Source organism: Clarias gariepinus, chromosome 5 (genome assembly GCF_024256425.1).
Source record: "Clarias gariepinus isolate MV-2021 ecotype Netherlands chromosome 5, CGAR_prim_01v2, whole genome shotgun sequence".
Lineage (NCBI taxonomy): Eukaryota > Metazoa > Chordata > Actinopteri > Siluriformes > Clariidae > Clarias > Clarias gariepinus.
Genome location: NC_071104.1, coordinates 27,742,892 through 27,759,585, shown reverse-complemented (window position 1 = coordinate 27,759,585; position 16,694 = coordinate 27,742,892). Strand labels below are relative to the sequence as shown.

At 38.6% G+C, this 16,694-nt stretch overlaps 1 protein-coding gene across 4 annotated transcripts in view; it reads left to right on the top strand.

The window, feature by feature from the left end:
- Nucleotides 1-16,694, top strand: part of raph1a (Ras association (RalGDS/AF-6) and pleckstrin homology domains 1a) — a 71,005-nt gene that overhangs the window by 38,471 nt on the left and 15,840 nt on the right. For 2 of the 4 annotated variants that reach the window (XM_053496296.1, XM_053496295.1), the window contains 5 exons: nt 6,675-6,794; nt 7,603-7,708; nt 7,990-8,591; nt 9,743-9,817; nt 16,108-16,185. In XM_053496296.1, coding sequence (XP_053352271.1) covers nt 6,675-6,794; nt 7,603-7,708; nt 7,990-8,591; nt 9,743-9,817; nt 16,108-16,185 — 981 coding nt within the window. Of the gene's footprint in view, nt 1-3,687; nt 3,814-6,674; nt 6,795-7,602; nt 7,709-7,989; nt 8,592-9,742; nt 9,818-16,107; nt 16,186-16,694 lie in introns of those variants that run through there. The other 2 variants (XM_053496294.1, XM_053496297.1) reach the window with 2 other exon arrangements.

Genomic DNA, 16,694 nt, shown 5'->3' with positions numbered 1-16,694 from the left:
AAACAACCATAAAACATGTGATCTTATGAATCTGTCTTTGTTCTTTGTCTTTGTCATCCTTTCTTTTCTTTTCACTTCGTCAGGTTTGTGTAGAATGAAATAAAATTCCGTTATTTATATTGTGTAGGTTGTGCTAAAATATACTTTGTATTGCCCTATGCTACTCTGTAACCCTCTGTGTTTGTGTATATATATATATATATATGTTTGTGTATACAGTATATATACCTTATATATACTGTATGCATTTATTAAAAGACTAATTCTTAAGACTGGTTTTTAAAGTTCTTACTTAGGTTTATAGATGGAGGGGTAGGTTTGTAGGTTGGATCTCTGAAATGTAAAACTAATATAAATATCAAATAAGTTTCCTTGAAATGACCTTTAGCACAAAGTTTTAAATATTGTGCTAAAGGTCATATTTATTTGTTATTTGTTATATGTAGTAGAGCACTTTTGTGCCGGTATGTAATGCCAGCCTGCTCCACTGGCACCAATGATGGAGTAGACCAAGTGTGTGTCACATCTAGAGCTGGGAGCTATAACTGTGGAAGAATATAAATATTGGGATGTTTCATGATACAATACACTTTTATGAATGGGTTTGTAATTGTAAAATATTAACCTACTGCACAGATTTTTAAAGATCCCTCCTTTACGTTTTTGTAATTTGTTTTTTACAAATATTAAACCTTTTTTTTCCTAAAGGAACACTAGTTTGTCTGTTTGTTATCACACCTATTGTGTGTCCTATGATTTCTGCTCAATTTGTCATCCCTAAAAGCACCATGACTATAAAACTCTATTCATAATGTCTGCTTCTTGGGAAAGACATCATTACTGTATGTATTAAACGTTGCTGGTTGGTATTTCTATTATTTCTAAGTTATAAGAGAAGACTTTAGGTTTAGTTAACCCTAACCCAAGTTACGGAGTGGATTTCAGACTGAGAGGTGAAGAAACCTGCTCTTAGAGCCTCAGTCGAGTCATTTCTGTTCTTTATTTGTCAGAGACTAAGGGTTCTGAGATTAATACACCAGTTTAGTCCCGGTTCAACTCAAGAGCTCTGTGCTACAAGTTACTGTCTTGCTGACAGCTGCTTTCTTATATATAAACACTCTTTTTGTATATAGGCCGTCATATATGGTTGTACCGTGGCTGGAGTTATTCCTAGAGCTCTGGGGTCAAGTGGCGGAATGTAGGAACCCAGGAACGAGGCATCGAATGTAAACATACAGTCATGTGGAAAATAGGTTAAAGGGAAATGGAAAACTGGCCTTCTGTAGCATGGCTGGAAAGTCAATTGGGGCCATGAATTTGGCTGAGCTGTCCTGTTTTATGAGGTTAAAATCTTGCGCTGCACATGTGTTGACTTTCAGCAGAAACCTGGACAGGTTCAACGCGAGAGCTTTCAGAGCTCCGTGCTACATGTGTATGTTACTGATCAGAGCTCACATCCCAGCTGCTTTCTTCTTTCAGATCTACGGTTTTGCATGAGAAATAGGCTGTCGCATGTGCTGCCTGAGGAATGTCCCCAGGTCGTAACCCCACTTCAAAGCTGCCACGTTTCCATTTTTAACAACATGCAGGAGAAAATGTGACGTTCGTCTTTCTCCGATCTGTTTTTGTTTTATTTAAGAAACTGTGTGAGAAGATATAGAGGTTTTAACCTAGTTTAATTGTGATTACCTCAAAGAATCCTGGTGTGACCAAATAACCTACTGATTTATTGTAGATCACTTAAAGTAACCCCATCAAATAATCAGTATATGTCCTGAAACCCTTAGATGGAAAAATGGCTAATAATATTGACAGTGGTGTCTAGCAGTAGAGCTTGTAGTCCTGAGATTCGTTACCTACCCATTAATGCATTTAGTGGAATGTTTTTGTAAATTCATAATACGACTGTAACCTGTAAATAGATGTGGAGGTTTATAAGATTATTGCTTTGTTTTACTTACTCACTTTGGGGTTGACTGTCCCAGACGCATCATGGCCGCACATGGACAGTAGTGTGATTGGGACTCCGTCTTATTCCCTAAACACACTGACCACTGACACAAAGGTCATAAAGGTCATAGTGTCAGTCATACTAGAGCTGTTCTCCATTTACAGACAGCATGGAACAGACTGTGGGAACCTCTGTCTCAGATTTGAGCTCACGGAATAGGAATGGCAGCTATTCAAATACTACTGAAGACTTGAAGAAAAACACATTCCATATGGATAGATGTTAGCTAAATGTCATGAATAATATATTTTTACCAAAACTAAACCTCCACTACATAGTGTTGTGGGTGTAAAAAAAAACATTTACGCATAACTCCAACATTAAGGACTGAGATTGTGCAGCTAAAAATTAGAGTATGCTAGTGCAGTGGTTTAATTAGATTTTTTGCATTCATCCTTAGTCAGATGAAGTAATCCCGGTCACCTAATACAATCCTGATCCCTTTAAGTAATCTCAGTCAGATCAAGTAATCCTGATTAGGTCAAGTAATTTCAATCAGATCAAATAATCCTGATCACTTCAAGTAATCTCAATCTGATCAGGTAATCCTGATCACTTCAAGTAATCCCAGTCAGATCAAGTAATCCTGATCACTTCAAGTAATCCCAGTCAGATCAAGTAATCCTGATCACTTCAAGTAATCTCAGTCAGATCAAGTAATACTGATCACTTCAAGTAATCTCAGTCAGATCAAGTAATCCTGATCACTTCAAGTAATCTCAGTCAGATCAAGTAATACTGATCACTTCAAGTAATCTCAGTCAGATCAAGTAATCCTGATCAGGTCAAGTAATCCTGATCAGGTCAAGTAATCCTGATCACTTTAAGTAATCTCAATCTGATCAGGTAATCCTGATCACTTCAAGTAATCTCAGTCAGATCAAGTAATCCTGATCACTTCAAGTAATCTCAGTCAGATCAAGTAATACTGATCAGGTCAAGTAATCTAAATCAGATTGAGTAATCCTGATCACTTCAAGTAATCTCAATCTGATCAGGTAATCCTGGTCACCTCAGATAGTCTCAATTAAATTAAATAATCTCAATCATATCAAGTAATTCTGGTCACCTCAGATAATCCCAATCAGATCAAGTAATCTTGACCACCTCAGGTAATTTTAATCAGATCGAATAACCCTGATCACTTCAAATAATATCAGATTGAGTAAATATTGATCACTTTAAATATCATATTAAGTAATTCTGATCACTTCAAATAATATCAGATTAAGTAATCCTGATCACTTCAGGTAATCTCAGGTCTCATCAATTTAACTACTCCTGAATCACCTCAAACATCTAAAACGTTTGGATGGAAACATTGCTAGTAATATTGCAAGTTGTATTTAAAAGTAGTGTTTAGTCTTTGATTGATTCACTTCAATTGACTATTTAAATTTCTAGTGGCATGTTATGTAACTTCACAGATGTTTTCCATCAAAAAAAAAAAAAATCCTTAAGGAGCAACCATGTCCGGCTTTTTCGCTCGTGCCCTGTAATAAAGCGTGTGTCATGAAGCTTTGGCCTTTTCTCTGGTGCTCCCATCAGGAGGGATGTCTTATGCAACGCTGCAGCCCAAGAGGGAGAATGAGGAATCCATTACATCCTGCCCATTTCCTGTTCACATTAGACTGTCCTCCTCCACACACAGATCAGTGTCTCCTGTGCTCCGAGAGAGGCACTAGCCGTATGTATGTGTGTAAGACGATAGGAAGCAGTGATACAGCTGTGTGTGGCTGCTGTAGTGTCAGAGTGCCAGCAGAGCAGCGTGAGGCAGAGACGGGATGAAGATCAGGAGCAAGGTTAGCAGTTTAGACCATGTATGTTTAAGCTTTCAAATAAATACAGGTGCATAAACTTAAGGCTCCGAATGATGAACAGTGGATCATACTGTAATAAAGTCCACTTGCTGAATATAGAGAAACTTCTTACCAGGGTACTGTATGTACTCAAAAGAGACATGTACTGTAAGTGAATCTAAGAAGAGAAATAGTCCAAACCATAAATCTGTTGGACAGAGTAATGATTTTGTAATTTGAGAAAAACAAAAGCAAACAAATAATAAAAGACACATTTTTAAATGTCATATGTAATGATGTGCTGGAATATGGTTTTGTGACAGAGCCAAGCTAGCTATAAGCACTTTTTTTTCTACCTGACTTTATTTTTTTTTTTTTATCTTTCCAAATGTTCTTTTGGCAGCTTTTAGCCTTTTCTCCAACACATTTTTGTCACATAACCTCAGACCGTGAGCTTTCTTTAGTGTTTATTTTTGGCACTTGTGGGATGTCTTCACAACCTCCTGAAAAATTGTGATGGGATAACAAAGCAGGGTATGTTTTTTTGAATAAGTAACTGCACCGTGTACGGCACTGCCTGCTGCTACTGTACATACGGTTATTGGGTTATTACCTCCCTCCATTATCGCTCTGCTCTCACGCCGACAGACAGCAGCCACTTCTCTAGTGCTACTGTAATGGCCGTCTGGCGAATTAGGCAAACTTTGATCCAAGATTAGCACCCCTGCTGATTTTAGATCTGTGCCGCTGTCTCACACACAAACGCGCGCACACCCATTCCTGCTGGTTTAGGCTGCGTCAACAGGGTGTGTGTGCGTATGTCTCAGATAGCGAACGTCCTACGCCCCGTGCTTGCCAATCCCTGCCCAAATCACAGGGCAGATAACCACAGGGAGCTAACTGTAGCACGGTTGCTTAAAAAAGTTCCTTTTTAATTCCACTCCGTTCTTGTGTTCACTTTTGTGCCATCTATTTTTAGTTTGGGGGGAAGAAAAAAAAGCTATCTGAAATGGCCTGGGAAGACTTGAGCCCAGTGAGGGGAGAAAGAAATGGTGAGAGTTGCATAATGTGGACTCCAGTGTCCAGCCACGAGTGCGTTATGACAGCAGTGTCCATGTTGTCCTGCCTGTGATGGAAGTATTTAAAGAGTTTACACACATCTGCTGACGAGCACGACATTGGGTAAAATGGAAGACATAATATTTATACAGTACCCAATACAGTATTATTCCTATTGTACCAGCTCCTACCTAAGGGCTTATATATTAGATGCTCCACATAATATACGGCTATAGGCTATATTTTATAAGTATAGCTTATGATGTGTAATTGTTTAACAGTGTATAATACTTTATGCGGCATTATGTAAGACAATAATCCACACTCTGGTGGTATGATAGAGCTGACATTTAACATAAGCAGACAATAAAATAAGGATTTTTATTTTGATATTTAGATTTTTAAATATTAGCCTAATCTACTTGTCTTTGGACTGTTGGAGGAAACCAGAGGAAAATCCATCCACCAAGCAAAGGCAAACTCCATGCACACAGACCCTGAGGCGGGACTCGAACCTGGACCCTGGAGGTGCAAGGCGGCAGTTCTAGCCACTACCCCGCTGGGCCGCCAGTGGTTAGATCTACATCTAGTAGAATCATGACTGCAGTACACACAAAAACATACAGTATGGATTACTAAACATTTATTTTGTGGTTTACTTATAAATAACATGGCGATTTTCGTACAAATTTGTTAGTTGTGGTTTTACCCTGATTTAGTTTTTAGTGTCCAAGATAGAAAAGGCTGCATTTTAGCCAAAGCATTGAAAAAAGTTGGATAATTTTGTGATTTTTGGCCAGAATATTGCATATTCTACTTGATCTTTTTGTTAACACGTGCTGCTGAAGATCTAAAGCGTTAAGACAGTTCAGACTTAAAAGGCTTTAATTGCTGTGACAAGGATTGCTCGCTCTGTTTATGGACAAAATCCCAGAACCATTTATGACAGGAGATGATGTCCAAATGCACTTCTTGCCCTCTCTTTGGGTCTCTCTCTCTCTCTCTCTCTCTCTCTCTCTCTCTCTTTGGGTCTCTCTCTCTCTCTCTCTCTCTCTCTCTCTCTCTTTCGGTCTCTCTCTCTCTCTCTCTTTCGGTCTCTCTCCCTCTCTCTCTCTCTCTCTCTCTCTCCCTGTTTCTCACACAATCACACTCGTACGCACAAGGTCTACATCTGTTTATTCCATGTGTTTATGTACACTGCAGACATCGCTTTCTGCATCATTAATAAATCAGTCATGCTGTTCATGGGAACTTCTAAGATGTTTTTATTTGTTAGAAGTAATAACTAATCGGTGCTGGTGCTGTCACTTGTGGAAACATGGTGTAAAAACAAGGGTTTGATCTGCCTTTATAGGGTCGGCCAGGGGATTTTAATATTGACATATTAACACTAGAGGGCAGTGTATGATCATTGTTGCATACTTTCAGAAAGAAATGTAAATAAAGCAATATGATATTGTCCATAGCTGACATTGTTTAGGGATAATTTTAAACAAAAAAAAAAATGCTTCAAGGGTTTCTGATGCCTTAAGGTTATTTCATTATCCACATCAGTGCTTCCCAATTCTGTTCCTTGAGCACCCCCTGCCCTGGACATTTTAGTGTTTCCCCTGCTCTACCAAACACACTTCAATTCAAAAAAGACTGTTAATTAGATGATTAGTTAATTTGCTCTGCTCTCTGGGAGGAAGGAGGCCATTAAAATTTGCAAGACAGCAGCTCCAATAGGGCCAGGCTTTAAAAACTATCTAGATACAGAATATAATGGATTGTGGAGTAACGTCTACTGTATGTTTGTTTCTCAGATGGAGCAGTTCTCAGATGACGAGCTGGACCATGCTGCTGAGGAAGACAGTGATAAGGAAGACCAGGACCTGGACCAGATGTTTGGAGCATGGCTTGGGGAACTGGACAAGCTAACCAAGGTTTGTGTGTGTGTGTATAGTATGTGTGTATGTGAATATAGTGACTTAATTGAAAGAAATTAAGAATTTATTCTATTAAATCACTTATTAATAGATTGTGGCTTGGTAAATGGTTACTCGATGGTGAAACTGATCAGTGTATTAGAAGTGCGGGTGAAACCATAAACTCTCATGAAGATGCTCGTTGGTCTTAAACTGTCTTAAAACCTTGGTTTACAGATAGACCTTATTGTATATACAGAGAGACCGTATAGTGTATACAGAGAGACCGTATAGTGTATACAGAGAGACCGTATAGTGTGTACAGAGAGACCGTATTGTGTGTACAGAGAGATCGTATAGTGTATACAGAGAGACCGTATTGTATATACAGAGAGACCGTATAGTGTGTACAGAGAGACCGTATAGTGTTTACAGATGGACCCTATAGTGTTTACAGAGAGACCGTGTAATATTTACAGAGAGACCGTACAGTGTTTACAGATGGACCGTATAGTGTATACAGAGAGACCGTACAGTGTTTACAGAGAGACCGTATGGTATTGACAAAAGAGACCGTATAGTATATACAGAGAAGCTGTAAAGCGTTTACAGAGAGACCGTATAGTATTTACAGAGAGACAATATAGTGTTTACAAATAGACCATATAGTATTGTTACCCTGCTTATTATTTTCTAAACATCTCTTTCTAAAGTCATCCTTGTTGTGAAGATCATAACACACTGATTGTAATTGTTATAATCTAGCTATTTGTGTTTATTAAAATTGTGTAGCTTTGTCTTATTGTGTGTTTTTGTATCTTTTTAGAGTCTGGATGATGGAAAGTCAGAGAAAGGGGTGCAGAAAGCTCCTCTCAGACAGGAGACAAACATGGCGAACTTCTCGTACCGCTTCTCCATATACAACATCAACGGTCAGTCTGCTTGTTTGTTTTGTTTTTTGTGTTGAGCAAGTGGGTGGGAATCAACTGAGTAAGTGATAAGCAAGGCAATGAATAGATAATCCCCAGACATGAGCTTGATCTAGAACAGTTGCAAAGCTCTGCATAAAAGGCAAAAATAAAAGGCAACAATGTTGCAAAAGGCAGCCGATCAGAATTACAATGGCTTAAAAATTACAAACTCCTACCTTAAGTCCACCCTTTTTGATCACAAGTAACCAGATAGATGTACGATTCTTTGCTTTGTCTCACAGAGGCTCTTAACCAGGGGGACTCTGTCGATCTGGATGCTCTTATGGCCGACCTCTGCTCTATTGAGCAGGAGCTAAGCACCATCGGCAAACCGGGCACCAGCTCCGCGCGCCTCGGCCTGACCGGGGACGGCAAAGTGCGTCAGAAACCTCCAGCTGGCCGCAGCCACAGCGTGAAGCACACGGGGGGAAGTGGAGGCAGCAGTGGAGGAAGTGGAGGCAGCAGCAGTAGCAGCAGCACTCGTGTGTCACCTGCATCCACCATCAGGCCTGCACTCGCTTCCAACTTCTCTCTGGATGACATCACAGCCCAGCTAGAGCGTGCCTCACAGAGCATGGACGAAGCAGCACGCCTGAGCACAGCATCCCTCGCCTCCACTTCCTCAGCACCGTATACGTCCTCCACCATGAGGAGACCTGCCCATCATCACCACCGGCGCACAGGCTCAGTAGGGACCGTCATCGAGCACGAGGTGAGATCAATTGTGCACTCGTCCCGCTCCAGCATCAACTCTGCCTCAGCGTCCAGCGTGGACTCGCTGGAAATGGACAAGTCGAGGCAGCCGGAGCAAGACAGTCTACAGGAAAGCCATCAGAGCTCAGAGGTAACTCTATCATGTATAATATAAACGCTAATCTCATTAGCTATCATGCTATTGATACATATACAGAATCCATGCAGTATAAAATAAAATATCTAAAGTCATTTCCTTTAATTAAGCTGTTACAATTTTGAGTATAATACAGGATTAGTTATTTAATTAGTAAACGTACGAGCCTATGGTAAACAGCCTCGACATTTTTCCCAGAGTCGTCGTCTCATTTTTCATCTCTGCAGCATCTAATCTCCAGCTTCACCACCTCCCACTCTCACTGCACTATCTGTTCCAATCACAAACAGATCCAGCCCCATTAAGACCACATCAGTCCGAAACGACAGACATGCAGTCTAGAGACACGTGGACTTTAAAATAGCTGCACAGTGATGGATTGACTTGTTTTCCCGGCAGCTCTTACTACTCCCAGATAGACTTGGACACCACATTGAAATTTAGCAAAGGGAGGCCGCGATTTAAAATACACACCAATCATTTTCTTTCAGTGAGTCAAGCCATCCTAGGGATGTAACAAAGAAAAATCAGCTGCTGTCTTCATTGTAATAGAAAAGGCCTGACAGAAATGAGGGAGATACAGGCAGAAGATGTGGAGATTAAGTGGAAGCTTCAGGTTTCCACATGTCTTTATATTTTTTTAAGTCAAGAAACCTCCAGCAAAAGCTGTTTTTATCTTCCTACTGTATGCAGGCCTGATTTTTCTTTAGATACGCGTCAGGTTGCAGCTCAGAACCGAATAATAATAATAATCTCATTCATCATGTAACCCAGTGCTTCTTCTGTAAATTCAAGGCAGACAGAAGGTGTCCATGTGTAAAGTTAACTGCAAAGAAAACAATATATTTAATACAGAAACAATATCATCAGTTACAACCACTGTGATGTCCCAGAGGCGGCTATATCACGGCTGTCACTGGTACAGTACATACAGTAGACTACACTATTATCTGCATCAGCTATAGCAAGCAAACATCATGCAATTTCATGTACTGTATAGTTTTTAAAATATTTGATTAATTCCTCCACAGGTCATGTGACCACCACCTGCTTTAATCTGCTGTGCTTTCACAGATTTGCAGTTCACTGATAATCACAGCACTTTGTGCTCTCTCTCTCTCTCTCTCTCTCTCTCTCGCTCAAAGCACTCATATCTGGACAGGGAGACATCTCTGATTCTGAAAAACATTGCAGGAAAGCCCTCTCACTTGCTGACCAAGGTGACACACTGATTTCTATCTGTTTGCATGTGATCACTCTGTGCTGGTGGCTTTTTAACATCTCTCTGCATCACCCTGACGCATCCCTGCCTTTCCTCTTGCACGTGTTAGGATTCCCGAGTGGTCTTTGATGAGAATCCTACAGACCGAAGATTTTTCCCTTTTCTTTCCCCTTGCATGTTGGCCTTACAGTTCTACTTGTTTGTTTCATATCTGGTCTGAACCTGAACCCCGGGCCAGCCCTTATTATTACCCAAAACTAAGCAGTAAATATTTGACATAAATATGTAACATGCATCTTTTATAATTGTGTATTACATCATAATCAGCGGCTTGGCTTTCAATAAAAGCCCACGCCGGGAATGTCGTGAGCGGTACTGGTTTGAACTCTGCACTGCTTGTCCATGTCACATGTTGGTGATGTTCGTAGTCGTAGTGCTAGACCCAGCAGATATGATCATCATGATTACTGCAGCATTAATGACAGCATGCTCACACGAAGCATCCCTCGATCAAAAATAATTAAGCATCCTGATGTTTAAACTAAACAGAATGATATCGGAGTAGGAGTAGGAGTGTGGTCTAGCACTACGACAATTTGCTCGGTGTTGATGTTGATGTGAAAAGCATGTGTTTGCATGTGTCAGCACTCTGAGTGATGATTCAGCCTCTCTGCTGCAAAAATGCGGCTCATTACAACAATGCCTGAATATTAACGCGTGTGAGTGTCATATAAGTAGTATTTTGTATACAAATCAAAGACAAAAAGGGATTCAGAACAATTAAAGAATTATATTTAATTTTAATTTTAATTTTACATACTGTATACAAACAATATTCTTTGTTGCCGAGTCCAAAATTATTGCTATCCTCAGTAAAAGCATAAACATATCTTTTTGTCTTTGAAACAAACATGTTGAAGATGGATTTTTATACAGTAAGCTAAATTTTAAAAACTATTTCAGGACAGTTTTCCCTGAAGGGCAAAGTCAAGACCTGCCAATCTTTTTTCATGCATTTTGTGCAGCAATTGTACAGTTCAACATGCTGATAAGGGTTATCATTTAAAACCATGCGGGGAAAAAACTGTATTTTGTTCCCAAAATTACAAAATAAAAATAAAAAATTAAAATCATGAATGTGAAAATGAGTTTTTGAAAAGTTTTTCAAAAAGATATTTTTATGGTTGGCAGGTCTGGAGGTCCTTTTGTGCTGGAGGTGGGGCTTTAGTGCAAATTATATATGCTTATGTAGATATTTTTGGGATGGAAAACACCTTCTATTACTAAAATGATGTGCAGCTCCAGCAGGCAGTGTCTCAGTGTAGGTGGACAACAGATGGACGTCTGGATTCTTTCAGAGAAAAAGGATAATCCGTGCCATTACTTCTGTGTATTTGTGCCCTGATGTAGAAATAAAGTTTTTTTTAGGTTTTTAAGCTGTTTTTTCAGATGGCTAGGAAATACACAGGGAATGTATTTACCATTTATAGATCAACATTAAATTTAACGCACAAACAGGTGAAGCAAAACTGGTAAGCATCTTGATATCTCCACGCACGGCTCTGGTCTGCTTAATAATGCGTTCTCCATACTTCCTTGTACTCTACATGTACTTTTAGGGATTATAAAAACTCTATTGTAAATGTTTCTGGATCGACATATTGTAGCTTCATCAGAAGTAGGAGGATTGAAGAATCATGAGACTAAGAGCAATGATTTAATGAGAGATATGGGATATGGCATGCATGCATAAGGACAAGTTTTGTATTTCGTGGTGAAATATTAGACAGCAGGCTTTTCTACTCAAGGTTGGATGCAAGAAGATCATACAGTACACACTAGATGAACCTTATGGACAGGAGAAAAAGATAAGCACTGAAAGAACATCATGTAACAAAAAGAAAAGACAAGCGCTAATTATGAGTGAACAAAGACAGTTACAGAAATCACATTAAATCAAATGGCTCTTAAAAATAAAAAAAAAAGAATAGAAAATTATCCCATAAAAAGGTTTGGAGAGGTCTGGGTCAGAGGGTGCATTCTGTCCTGACTGACGGAGGCTGTTCAGCAACTTTTCACACAGGAATGAGGTAAAGTAGTGACAGAGGGGTCATGACGAAGCAGCACTCAGGGTAATTACTCCAACGAGTATGAGAGCAAGCCAGTTCATGCTTAACGACCAAGACGCTGCAGATCGCTGACTCCACACACCAGGGTTTGTTTAAATCTGTCTTCATGGAACAAGACTGCTGATGTAGGACAGCTTTTACTGTTTATATCCTAATTAATCTCCCTGACGCAGAGGTGCACAGGCTAGAGTTTAACACTCCTAAACAGCCAAGGCAGCATGACAGCTGTCAATCATCCAGGAGTTGTTATGGTTTTAGAGGTGAAGCAGAAGCTGTGACTTGTGGCTGCTGAATTTGTTGGGTTCCTCCAGTGTAGACCTGCTTGTGTAGTATGTCATGAGCTAAGCACTGACTTGTTGTGTTTGTTTAACCCAGGCTTAGTCTCTGTGAATGCATGCGGTCCAGCTGAAAGAACGTGCAGCCTTGGCTCTGTTTATCCCCTTCAGTCCTGTAGAGCTCTCAGTATCTCTCTCTCCTTTGCACTTTGACCTCTGCAGTCACCAGCTTCACATATCCATCAGTGAAGACTTGAATGAGGGACTTCTTCAGGTCTTTCATGGTTGATTACTTACATGTACAGTAATATTAATGTATTAACCTTTCAATAAGCAAATTCTGGTTATGGCAGATCTTTAAGTGTTATATCATATTGGTTTGAGAATGCCGAATGTTCTCTGTAGCAGAACCCTACACATTAGGCTGTAATGACAGGTTAAAGCACATTTGGATTATTCAATCATTATTTAGATTTATGATGTTACAAAAAACAAAACAAAAAAGCTTACAGTTACTGAGGGTGGGAATCTCAAGGCATCACATGATTAACTTTGATCCAGACTGAACGTGTAATGAGGTGATTGATATTAATACATCCATCTTATGGTATCTTAAATTTTGTATAGCTTGCATTATAATATTTGGACTTTTAATTTTTTTTATTTATTTACATTGGGGATTTACTAATAAATTTTATTTAGAAACTTTACTTTAAAAATTAAATGTTCACTGCCTGGCCAATAATTAAAAAATTACTTGAACTGGGTTAGAACCCTTCAACAAGTTATCTTTGTGGACGAAATGTGTCCAAAAAAAAATCATGAATGAAGATCATTTACACACTTGAATATTTGGACTTTTATTAAAAAAAACAATAATGAGAACTTTCCTTTCACTCCAAAATATTTTAGTCCATTTACGTTGTTAGATTTACTAGCAAATAAGAAAGGCCTATACTGTAGTTACCAGTTTAACTAAAACATTAGCTTCCTTGCTTAAAGTAGTTCACTTTTTTTTTACCCAATATAAAGTTGTCTTTATATTTTTATATCCCGTCAGCTCTAATTTTTTTTATAATACAGTTAAGTACTGTATTTAATTTTTGTTTTCTTTTTTTTTTTTATTATTAAATGAGCTTCATATAAAAATGTACACTGCTTGGCCAATAAAAATAATTTCATTCAATCAGCTTTAGCTTTGATTACAGCACACAGTATGGTGGCCAGAACCATTTATTAACAATTTATCACAGAGTCCTGGAATATGCAAGTGCAATCAGGTAAGAACAATGCATGATGGGCCTCTTTTCTCACCCTGATGCACCTACTGTATTGCTCTGCTATAGGGGCAATCTGAACGCATGAATTCATTCTTTACTCCCTAGCAAATTCAAGCCTTTTTTCTGAATAGTCTCCCTAAGAAGTGGTTTTCTTCTAGTCCACTCAGATGTTTAGTCCCAGTCCTGTGTGTTCTCATCACATTGTTTGTAGATGGCGATGCTCTTACTTTCACAGAGCTAAGGGTTTTACTGTTGTTGTTGTTGTTTTTGTACCATGCAACTTCAAGTGTGTAAATGATCTTCATTCGTGATTTTTTTTTTTTTTTTCGGACACATTTCGTCCACAAAGATAACTTGTTGAAGGGTTCTAACCCAGTTCCAGTAATTTTTTAATCTTTGGCCAGGCAGTGAACATTTAATTTTGAAAGTAAAGTTTCTAAATAAAATTTTATAGTAAATCCCCAATGTAAATAAATTAACAACTTTTTTTTTTAAATAAAAGTCCAAATATTATAATGCAAGCTATACAAAAATCAAGATACCTTAAGATGCAGATATTAATGACAGTCACCTCATTACACGTTTAGTCTGGATCAAAGTTAATCATGTGATGCCTTGAGATTCCCACCCTTGTTTTTTGTAACATCATAAATCTAAATCATGATTGAATAATCCAAATGTGCTTTAACCTGTCATTACAGCCTAATGTGTAGGGTTCTGCTACAGAGAACATTAGGCATTCTCAAACCAATATGATCTGCTTTGTAATCTGTGAAATTATATATATATATATATATATATATATATATATATATATATATATTTATGTGCTTTAGTTCTTTAAATTTTTCAAATTTCAAATTTTATTCGACCTAAAATCTCCAAAAGAAAGTTTCAGTATAAAATAAGAGAAATAAGAGACTTTTACAAATCGTGTAGCTTTTCTCCCATCTCCTCTTGTCCTCTTTATCAGCATGTGTGATACTGTAACTCTGGCCTTTCCTGCGGATACCTCCAGGCACAACACCTGCTCAAGCACTCTGCTCGCATACACCAACACACACACACACACACACACACACTTGTTTAAGCCAGTGTGAATGCATGTTGTCCCAGCAAGGCAAATAGAAGTGTTTGATCCTTATTTTAATCAGCTAATTGGTCAGGACTTCCTGTACTGTGCTGTTCTGGTGGTTTATGATGGGCAGGAAAACATCTGCTGGGTTGTCGACCCTTTCAGTTAACGATCAGGTTGTTGCGGTTTGCTGTGCCATTGGGATTGATTTTTATTTGCAGAGGATATCATCAGGATGCACTACAGGAAGCTACTGCCACATTATTTTGTATTGTATTGTTTTTATACAGTTTATAAGAGTAATTTAAACACATTTTTAAAATTGTATTATATACCATATAATGAACAATGCACTTTTTAACTCTATTATTATATTTAACAACTGAAACAGATGAAGCAAGATGCCTTCTCTCCTACTACTGTATATCCCATCCGTTAACAACCGCAGCTTGTCCTGTGACCCAGATTTACTACCGTCAAAGCTGATGTTACAGAAAATTAATCAATGCTTTCTGACCAATCACATTCTAGAATTTAACAGCTCTCTGGTAATCGTTGTATTTGGTATATTTATATTTATATTTTGGTTATATAAGCTGATTGAAGGCAGTAGAGGTTAGTCTTCATCTGAGTGTGTGTGTCCTGATGAAATATACTGCAACACAGAGAGGATAATATACCCTTTGACTCGGGCATTACCCCAAGCTTGCTGTCCAGCTGTCACAGAAAAGCGTACACACACACACACACACACACACACACACACACACACACACACACACACACACACACTTGTGCACGTGCAAAGAGGAAAGGCTTTAGATTGTGAAAATGAAATGGGCTCAGTTAGTGATAAAGAAGAGTGTGTGTGTGTGTGTGTGTGTGTGTGTGTGTGTGTGTGTGTGTGTGTGTGTGTGTGTGTGTGTGAATGATTGTGGAACACCTCCTCTTCTTCCCCCCCTTCCGTCTCTCTTATGTCCATCATGGATACGTTCTCGTGCTGCGAAGGTTCCCGGCTTTGGATATTGAGGATTTCTCAGCATTTGTGCTTCTAAATCAGGAATCCACAAATTCAGGATTACCTTCAGCTTGATCTTGGGAATAGCTTTTCTCATTGTCCTGTCTTCTGCACTTGAACTAGGATAATTGTGTACTGTAAGGATGATTTCTGTTCCTGTGTGCATCTCTCTTTCCTCAATGGGAATTCCTAGTTTCCTGGTTTATATCAAACTCGTGAAACAAAGACACATGGATTATGGAACAGCTTTCACTATTATGCCTTTTTAAAGGATGCTTTAATATTCAATTTGAGCGGTTGAATTTAGTGGCTCTTTGGATTTATACATCAGAGACACTGCCTGCCTGGTGGAACCTGTAATCAAAATGTCTTCATGTTGGAGAAATCAGGTAGAATAAGACTGTAGCAAGAGAGTAATCAAGGGTTAATGTATTGGTATGGAATGCGATTATCTCTATAGTGTTATTTAGTTATATAGTAAAATATTATATCTGTGTATATATATATGCAGGAAGAACAAGCTGCCAAACTTAAAGCAGAGAAGATCCGAGTCGCCCTGGAGAAGATTAAGGAGGCGCAGGTCAAGAAGGTAAGACTTTTCAGTAATTTACAAAAATTGAGCATTCACTAATTTAGCAGGACTGATTAGTGATTTTTCACCTAAAATGCGTTTATTACAGTTAACATTATTTAAGTAGCATATCGTCTTGAATTAAAATAGATATGATTTTAGATTGTAGACTTTTGTCCTTTATATAATAAGGTCTCAGTTTATTTTCTTACATTATTTAATAGGATTTGAATGCATTTAATGTTACATGACACACTGGATAATACAGCAGTTACTCTCTATAGGCTAACATTAACTAACTGAGTCAGCAAACACTGAGGCGCATTAACCCACCAGGAGAGCAGCGAGTCCTGTGAGATGTTGTTGAGATCTGATTCATAGTGGTTTGTAGTTATTTCAACTTAGTACCGTCGAAAAATCTTGAGCCACGCCTCGTTTCTTTATATTTTGCTTATAAAGAGCCAGATGTTTTTGAATGTTTTGTTGTAGTGTTGAGGAATACCTAATTCTCCAGGTTTTCTGAAGGG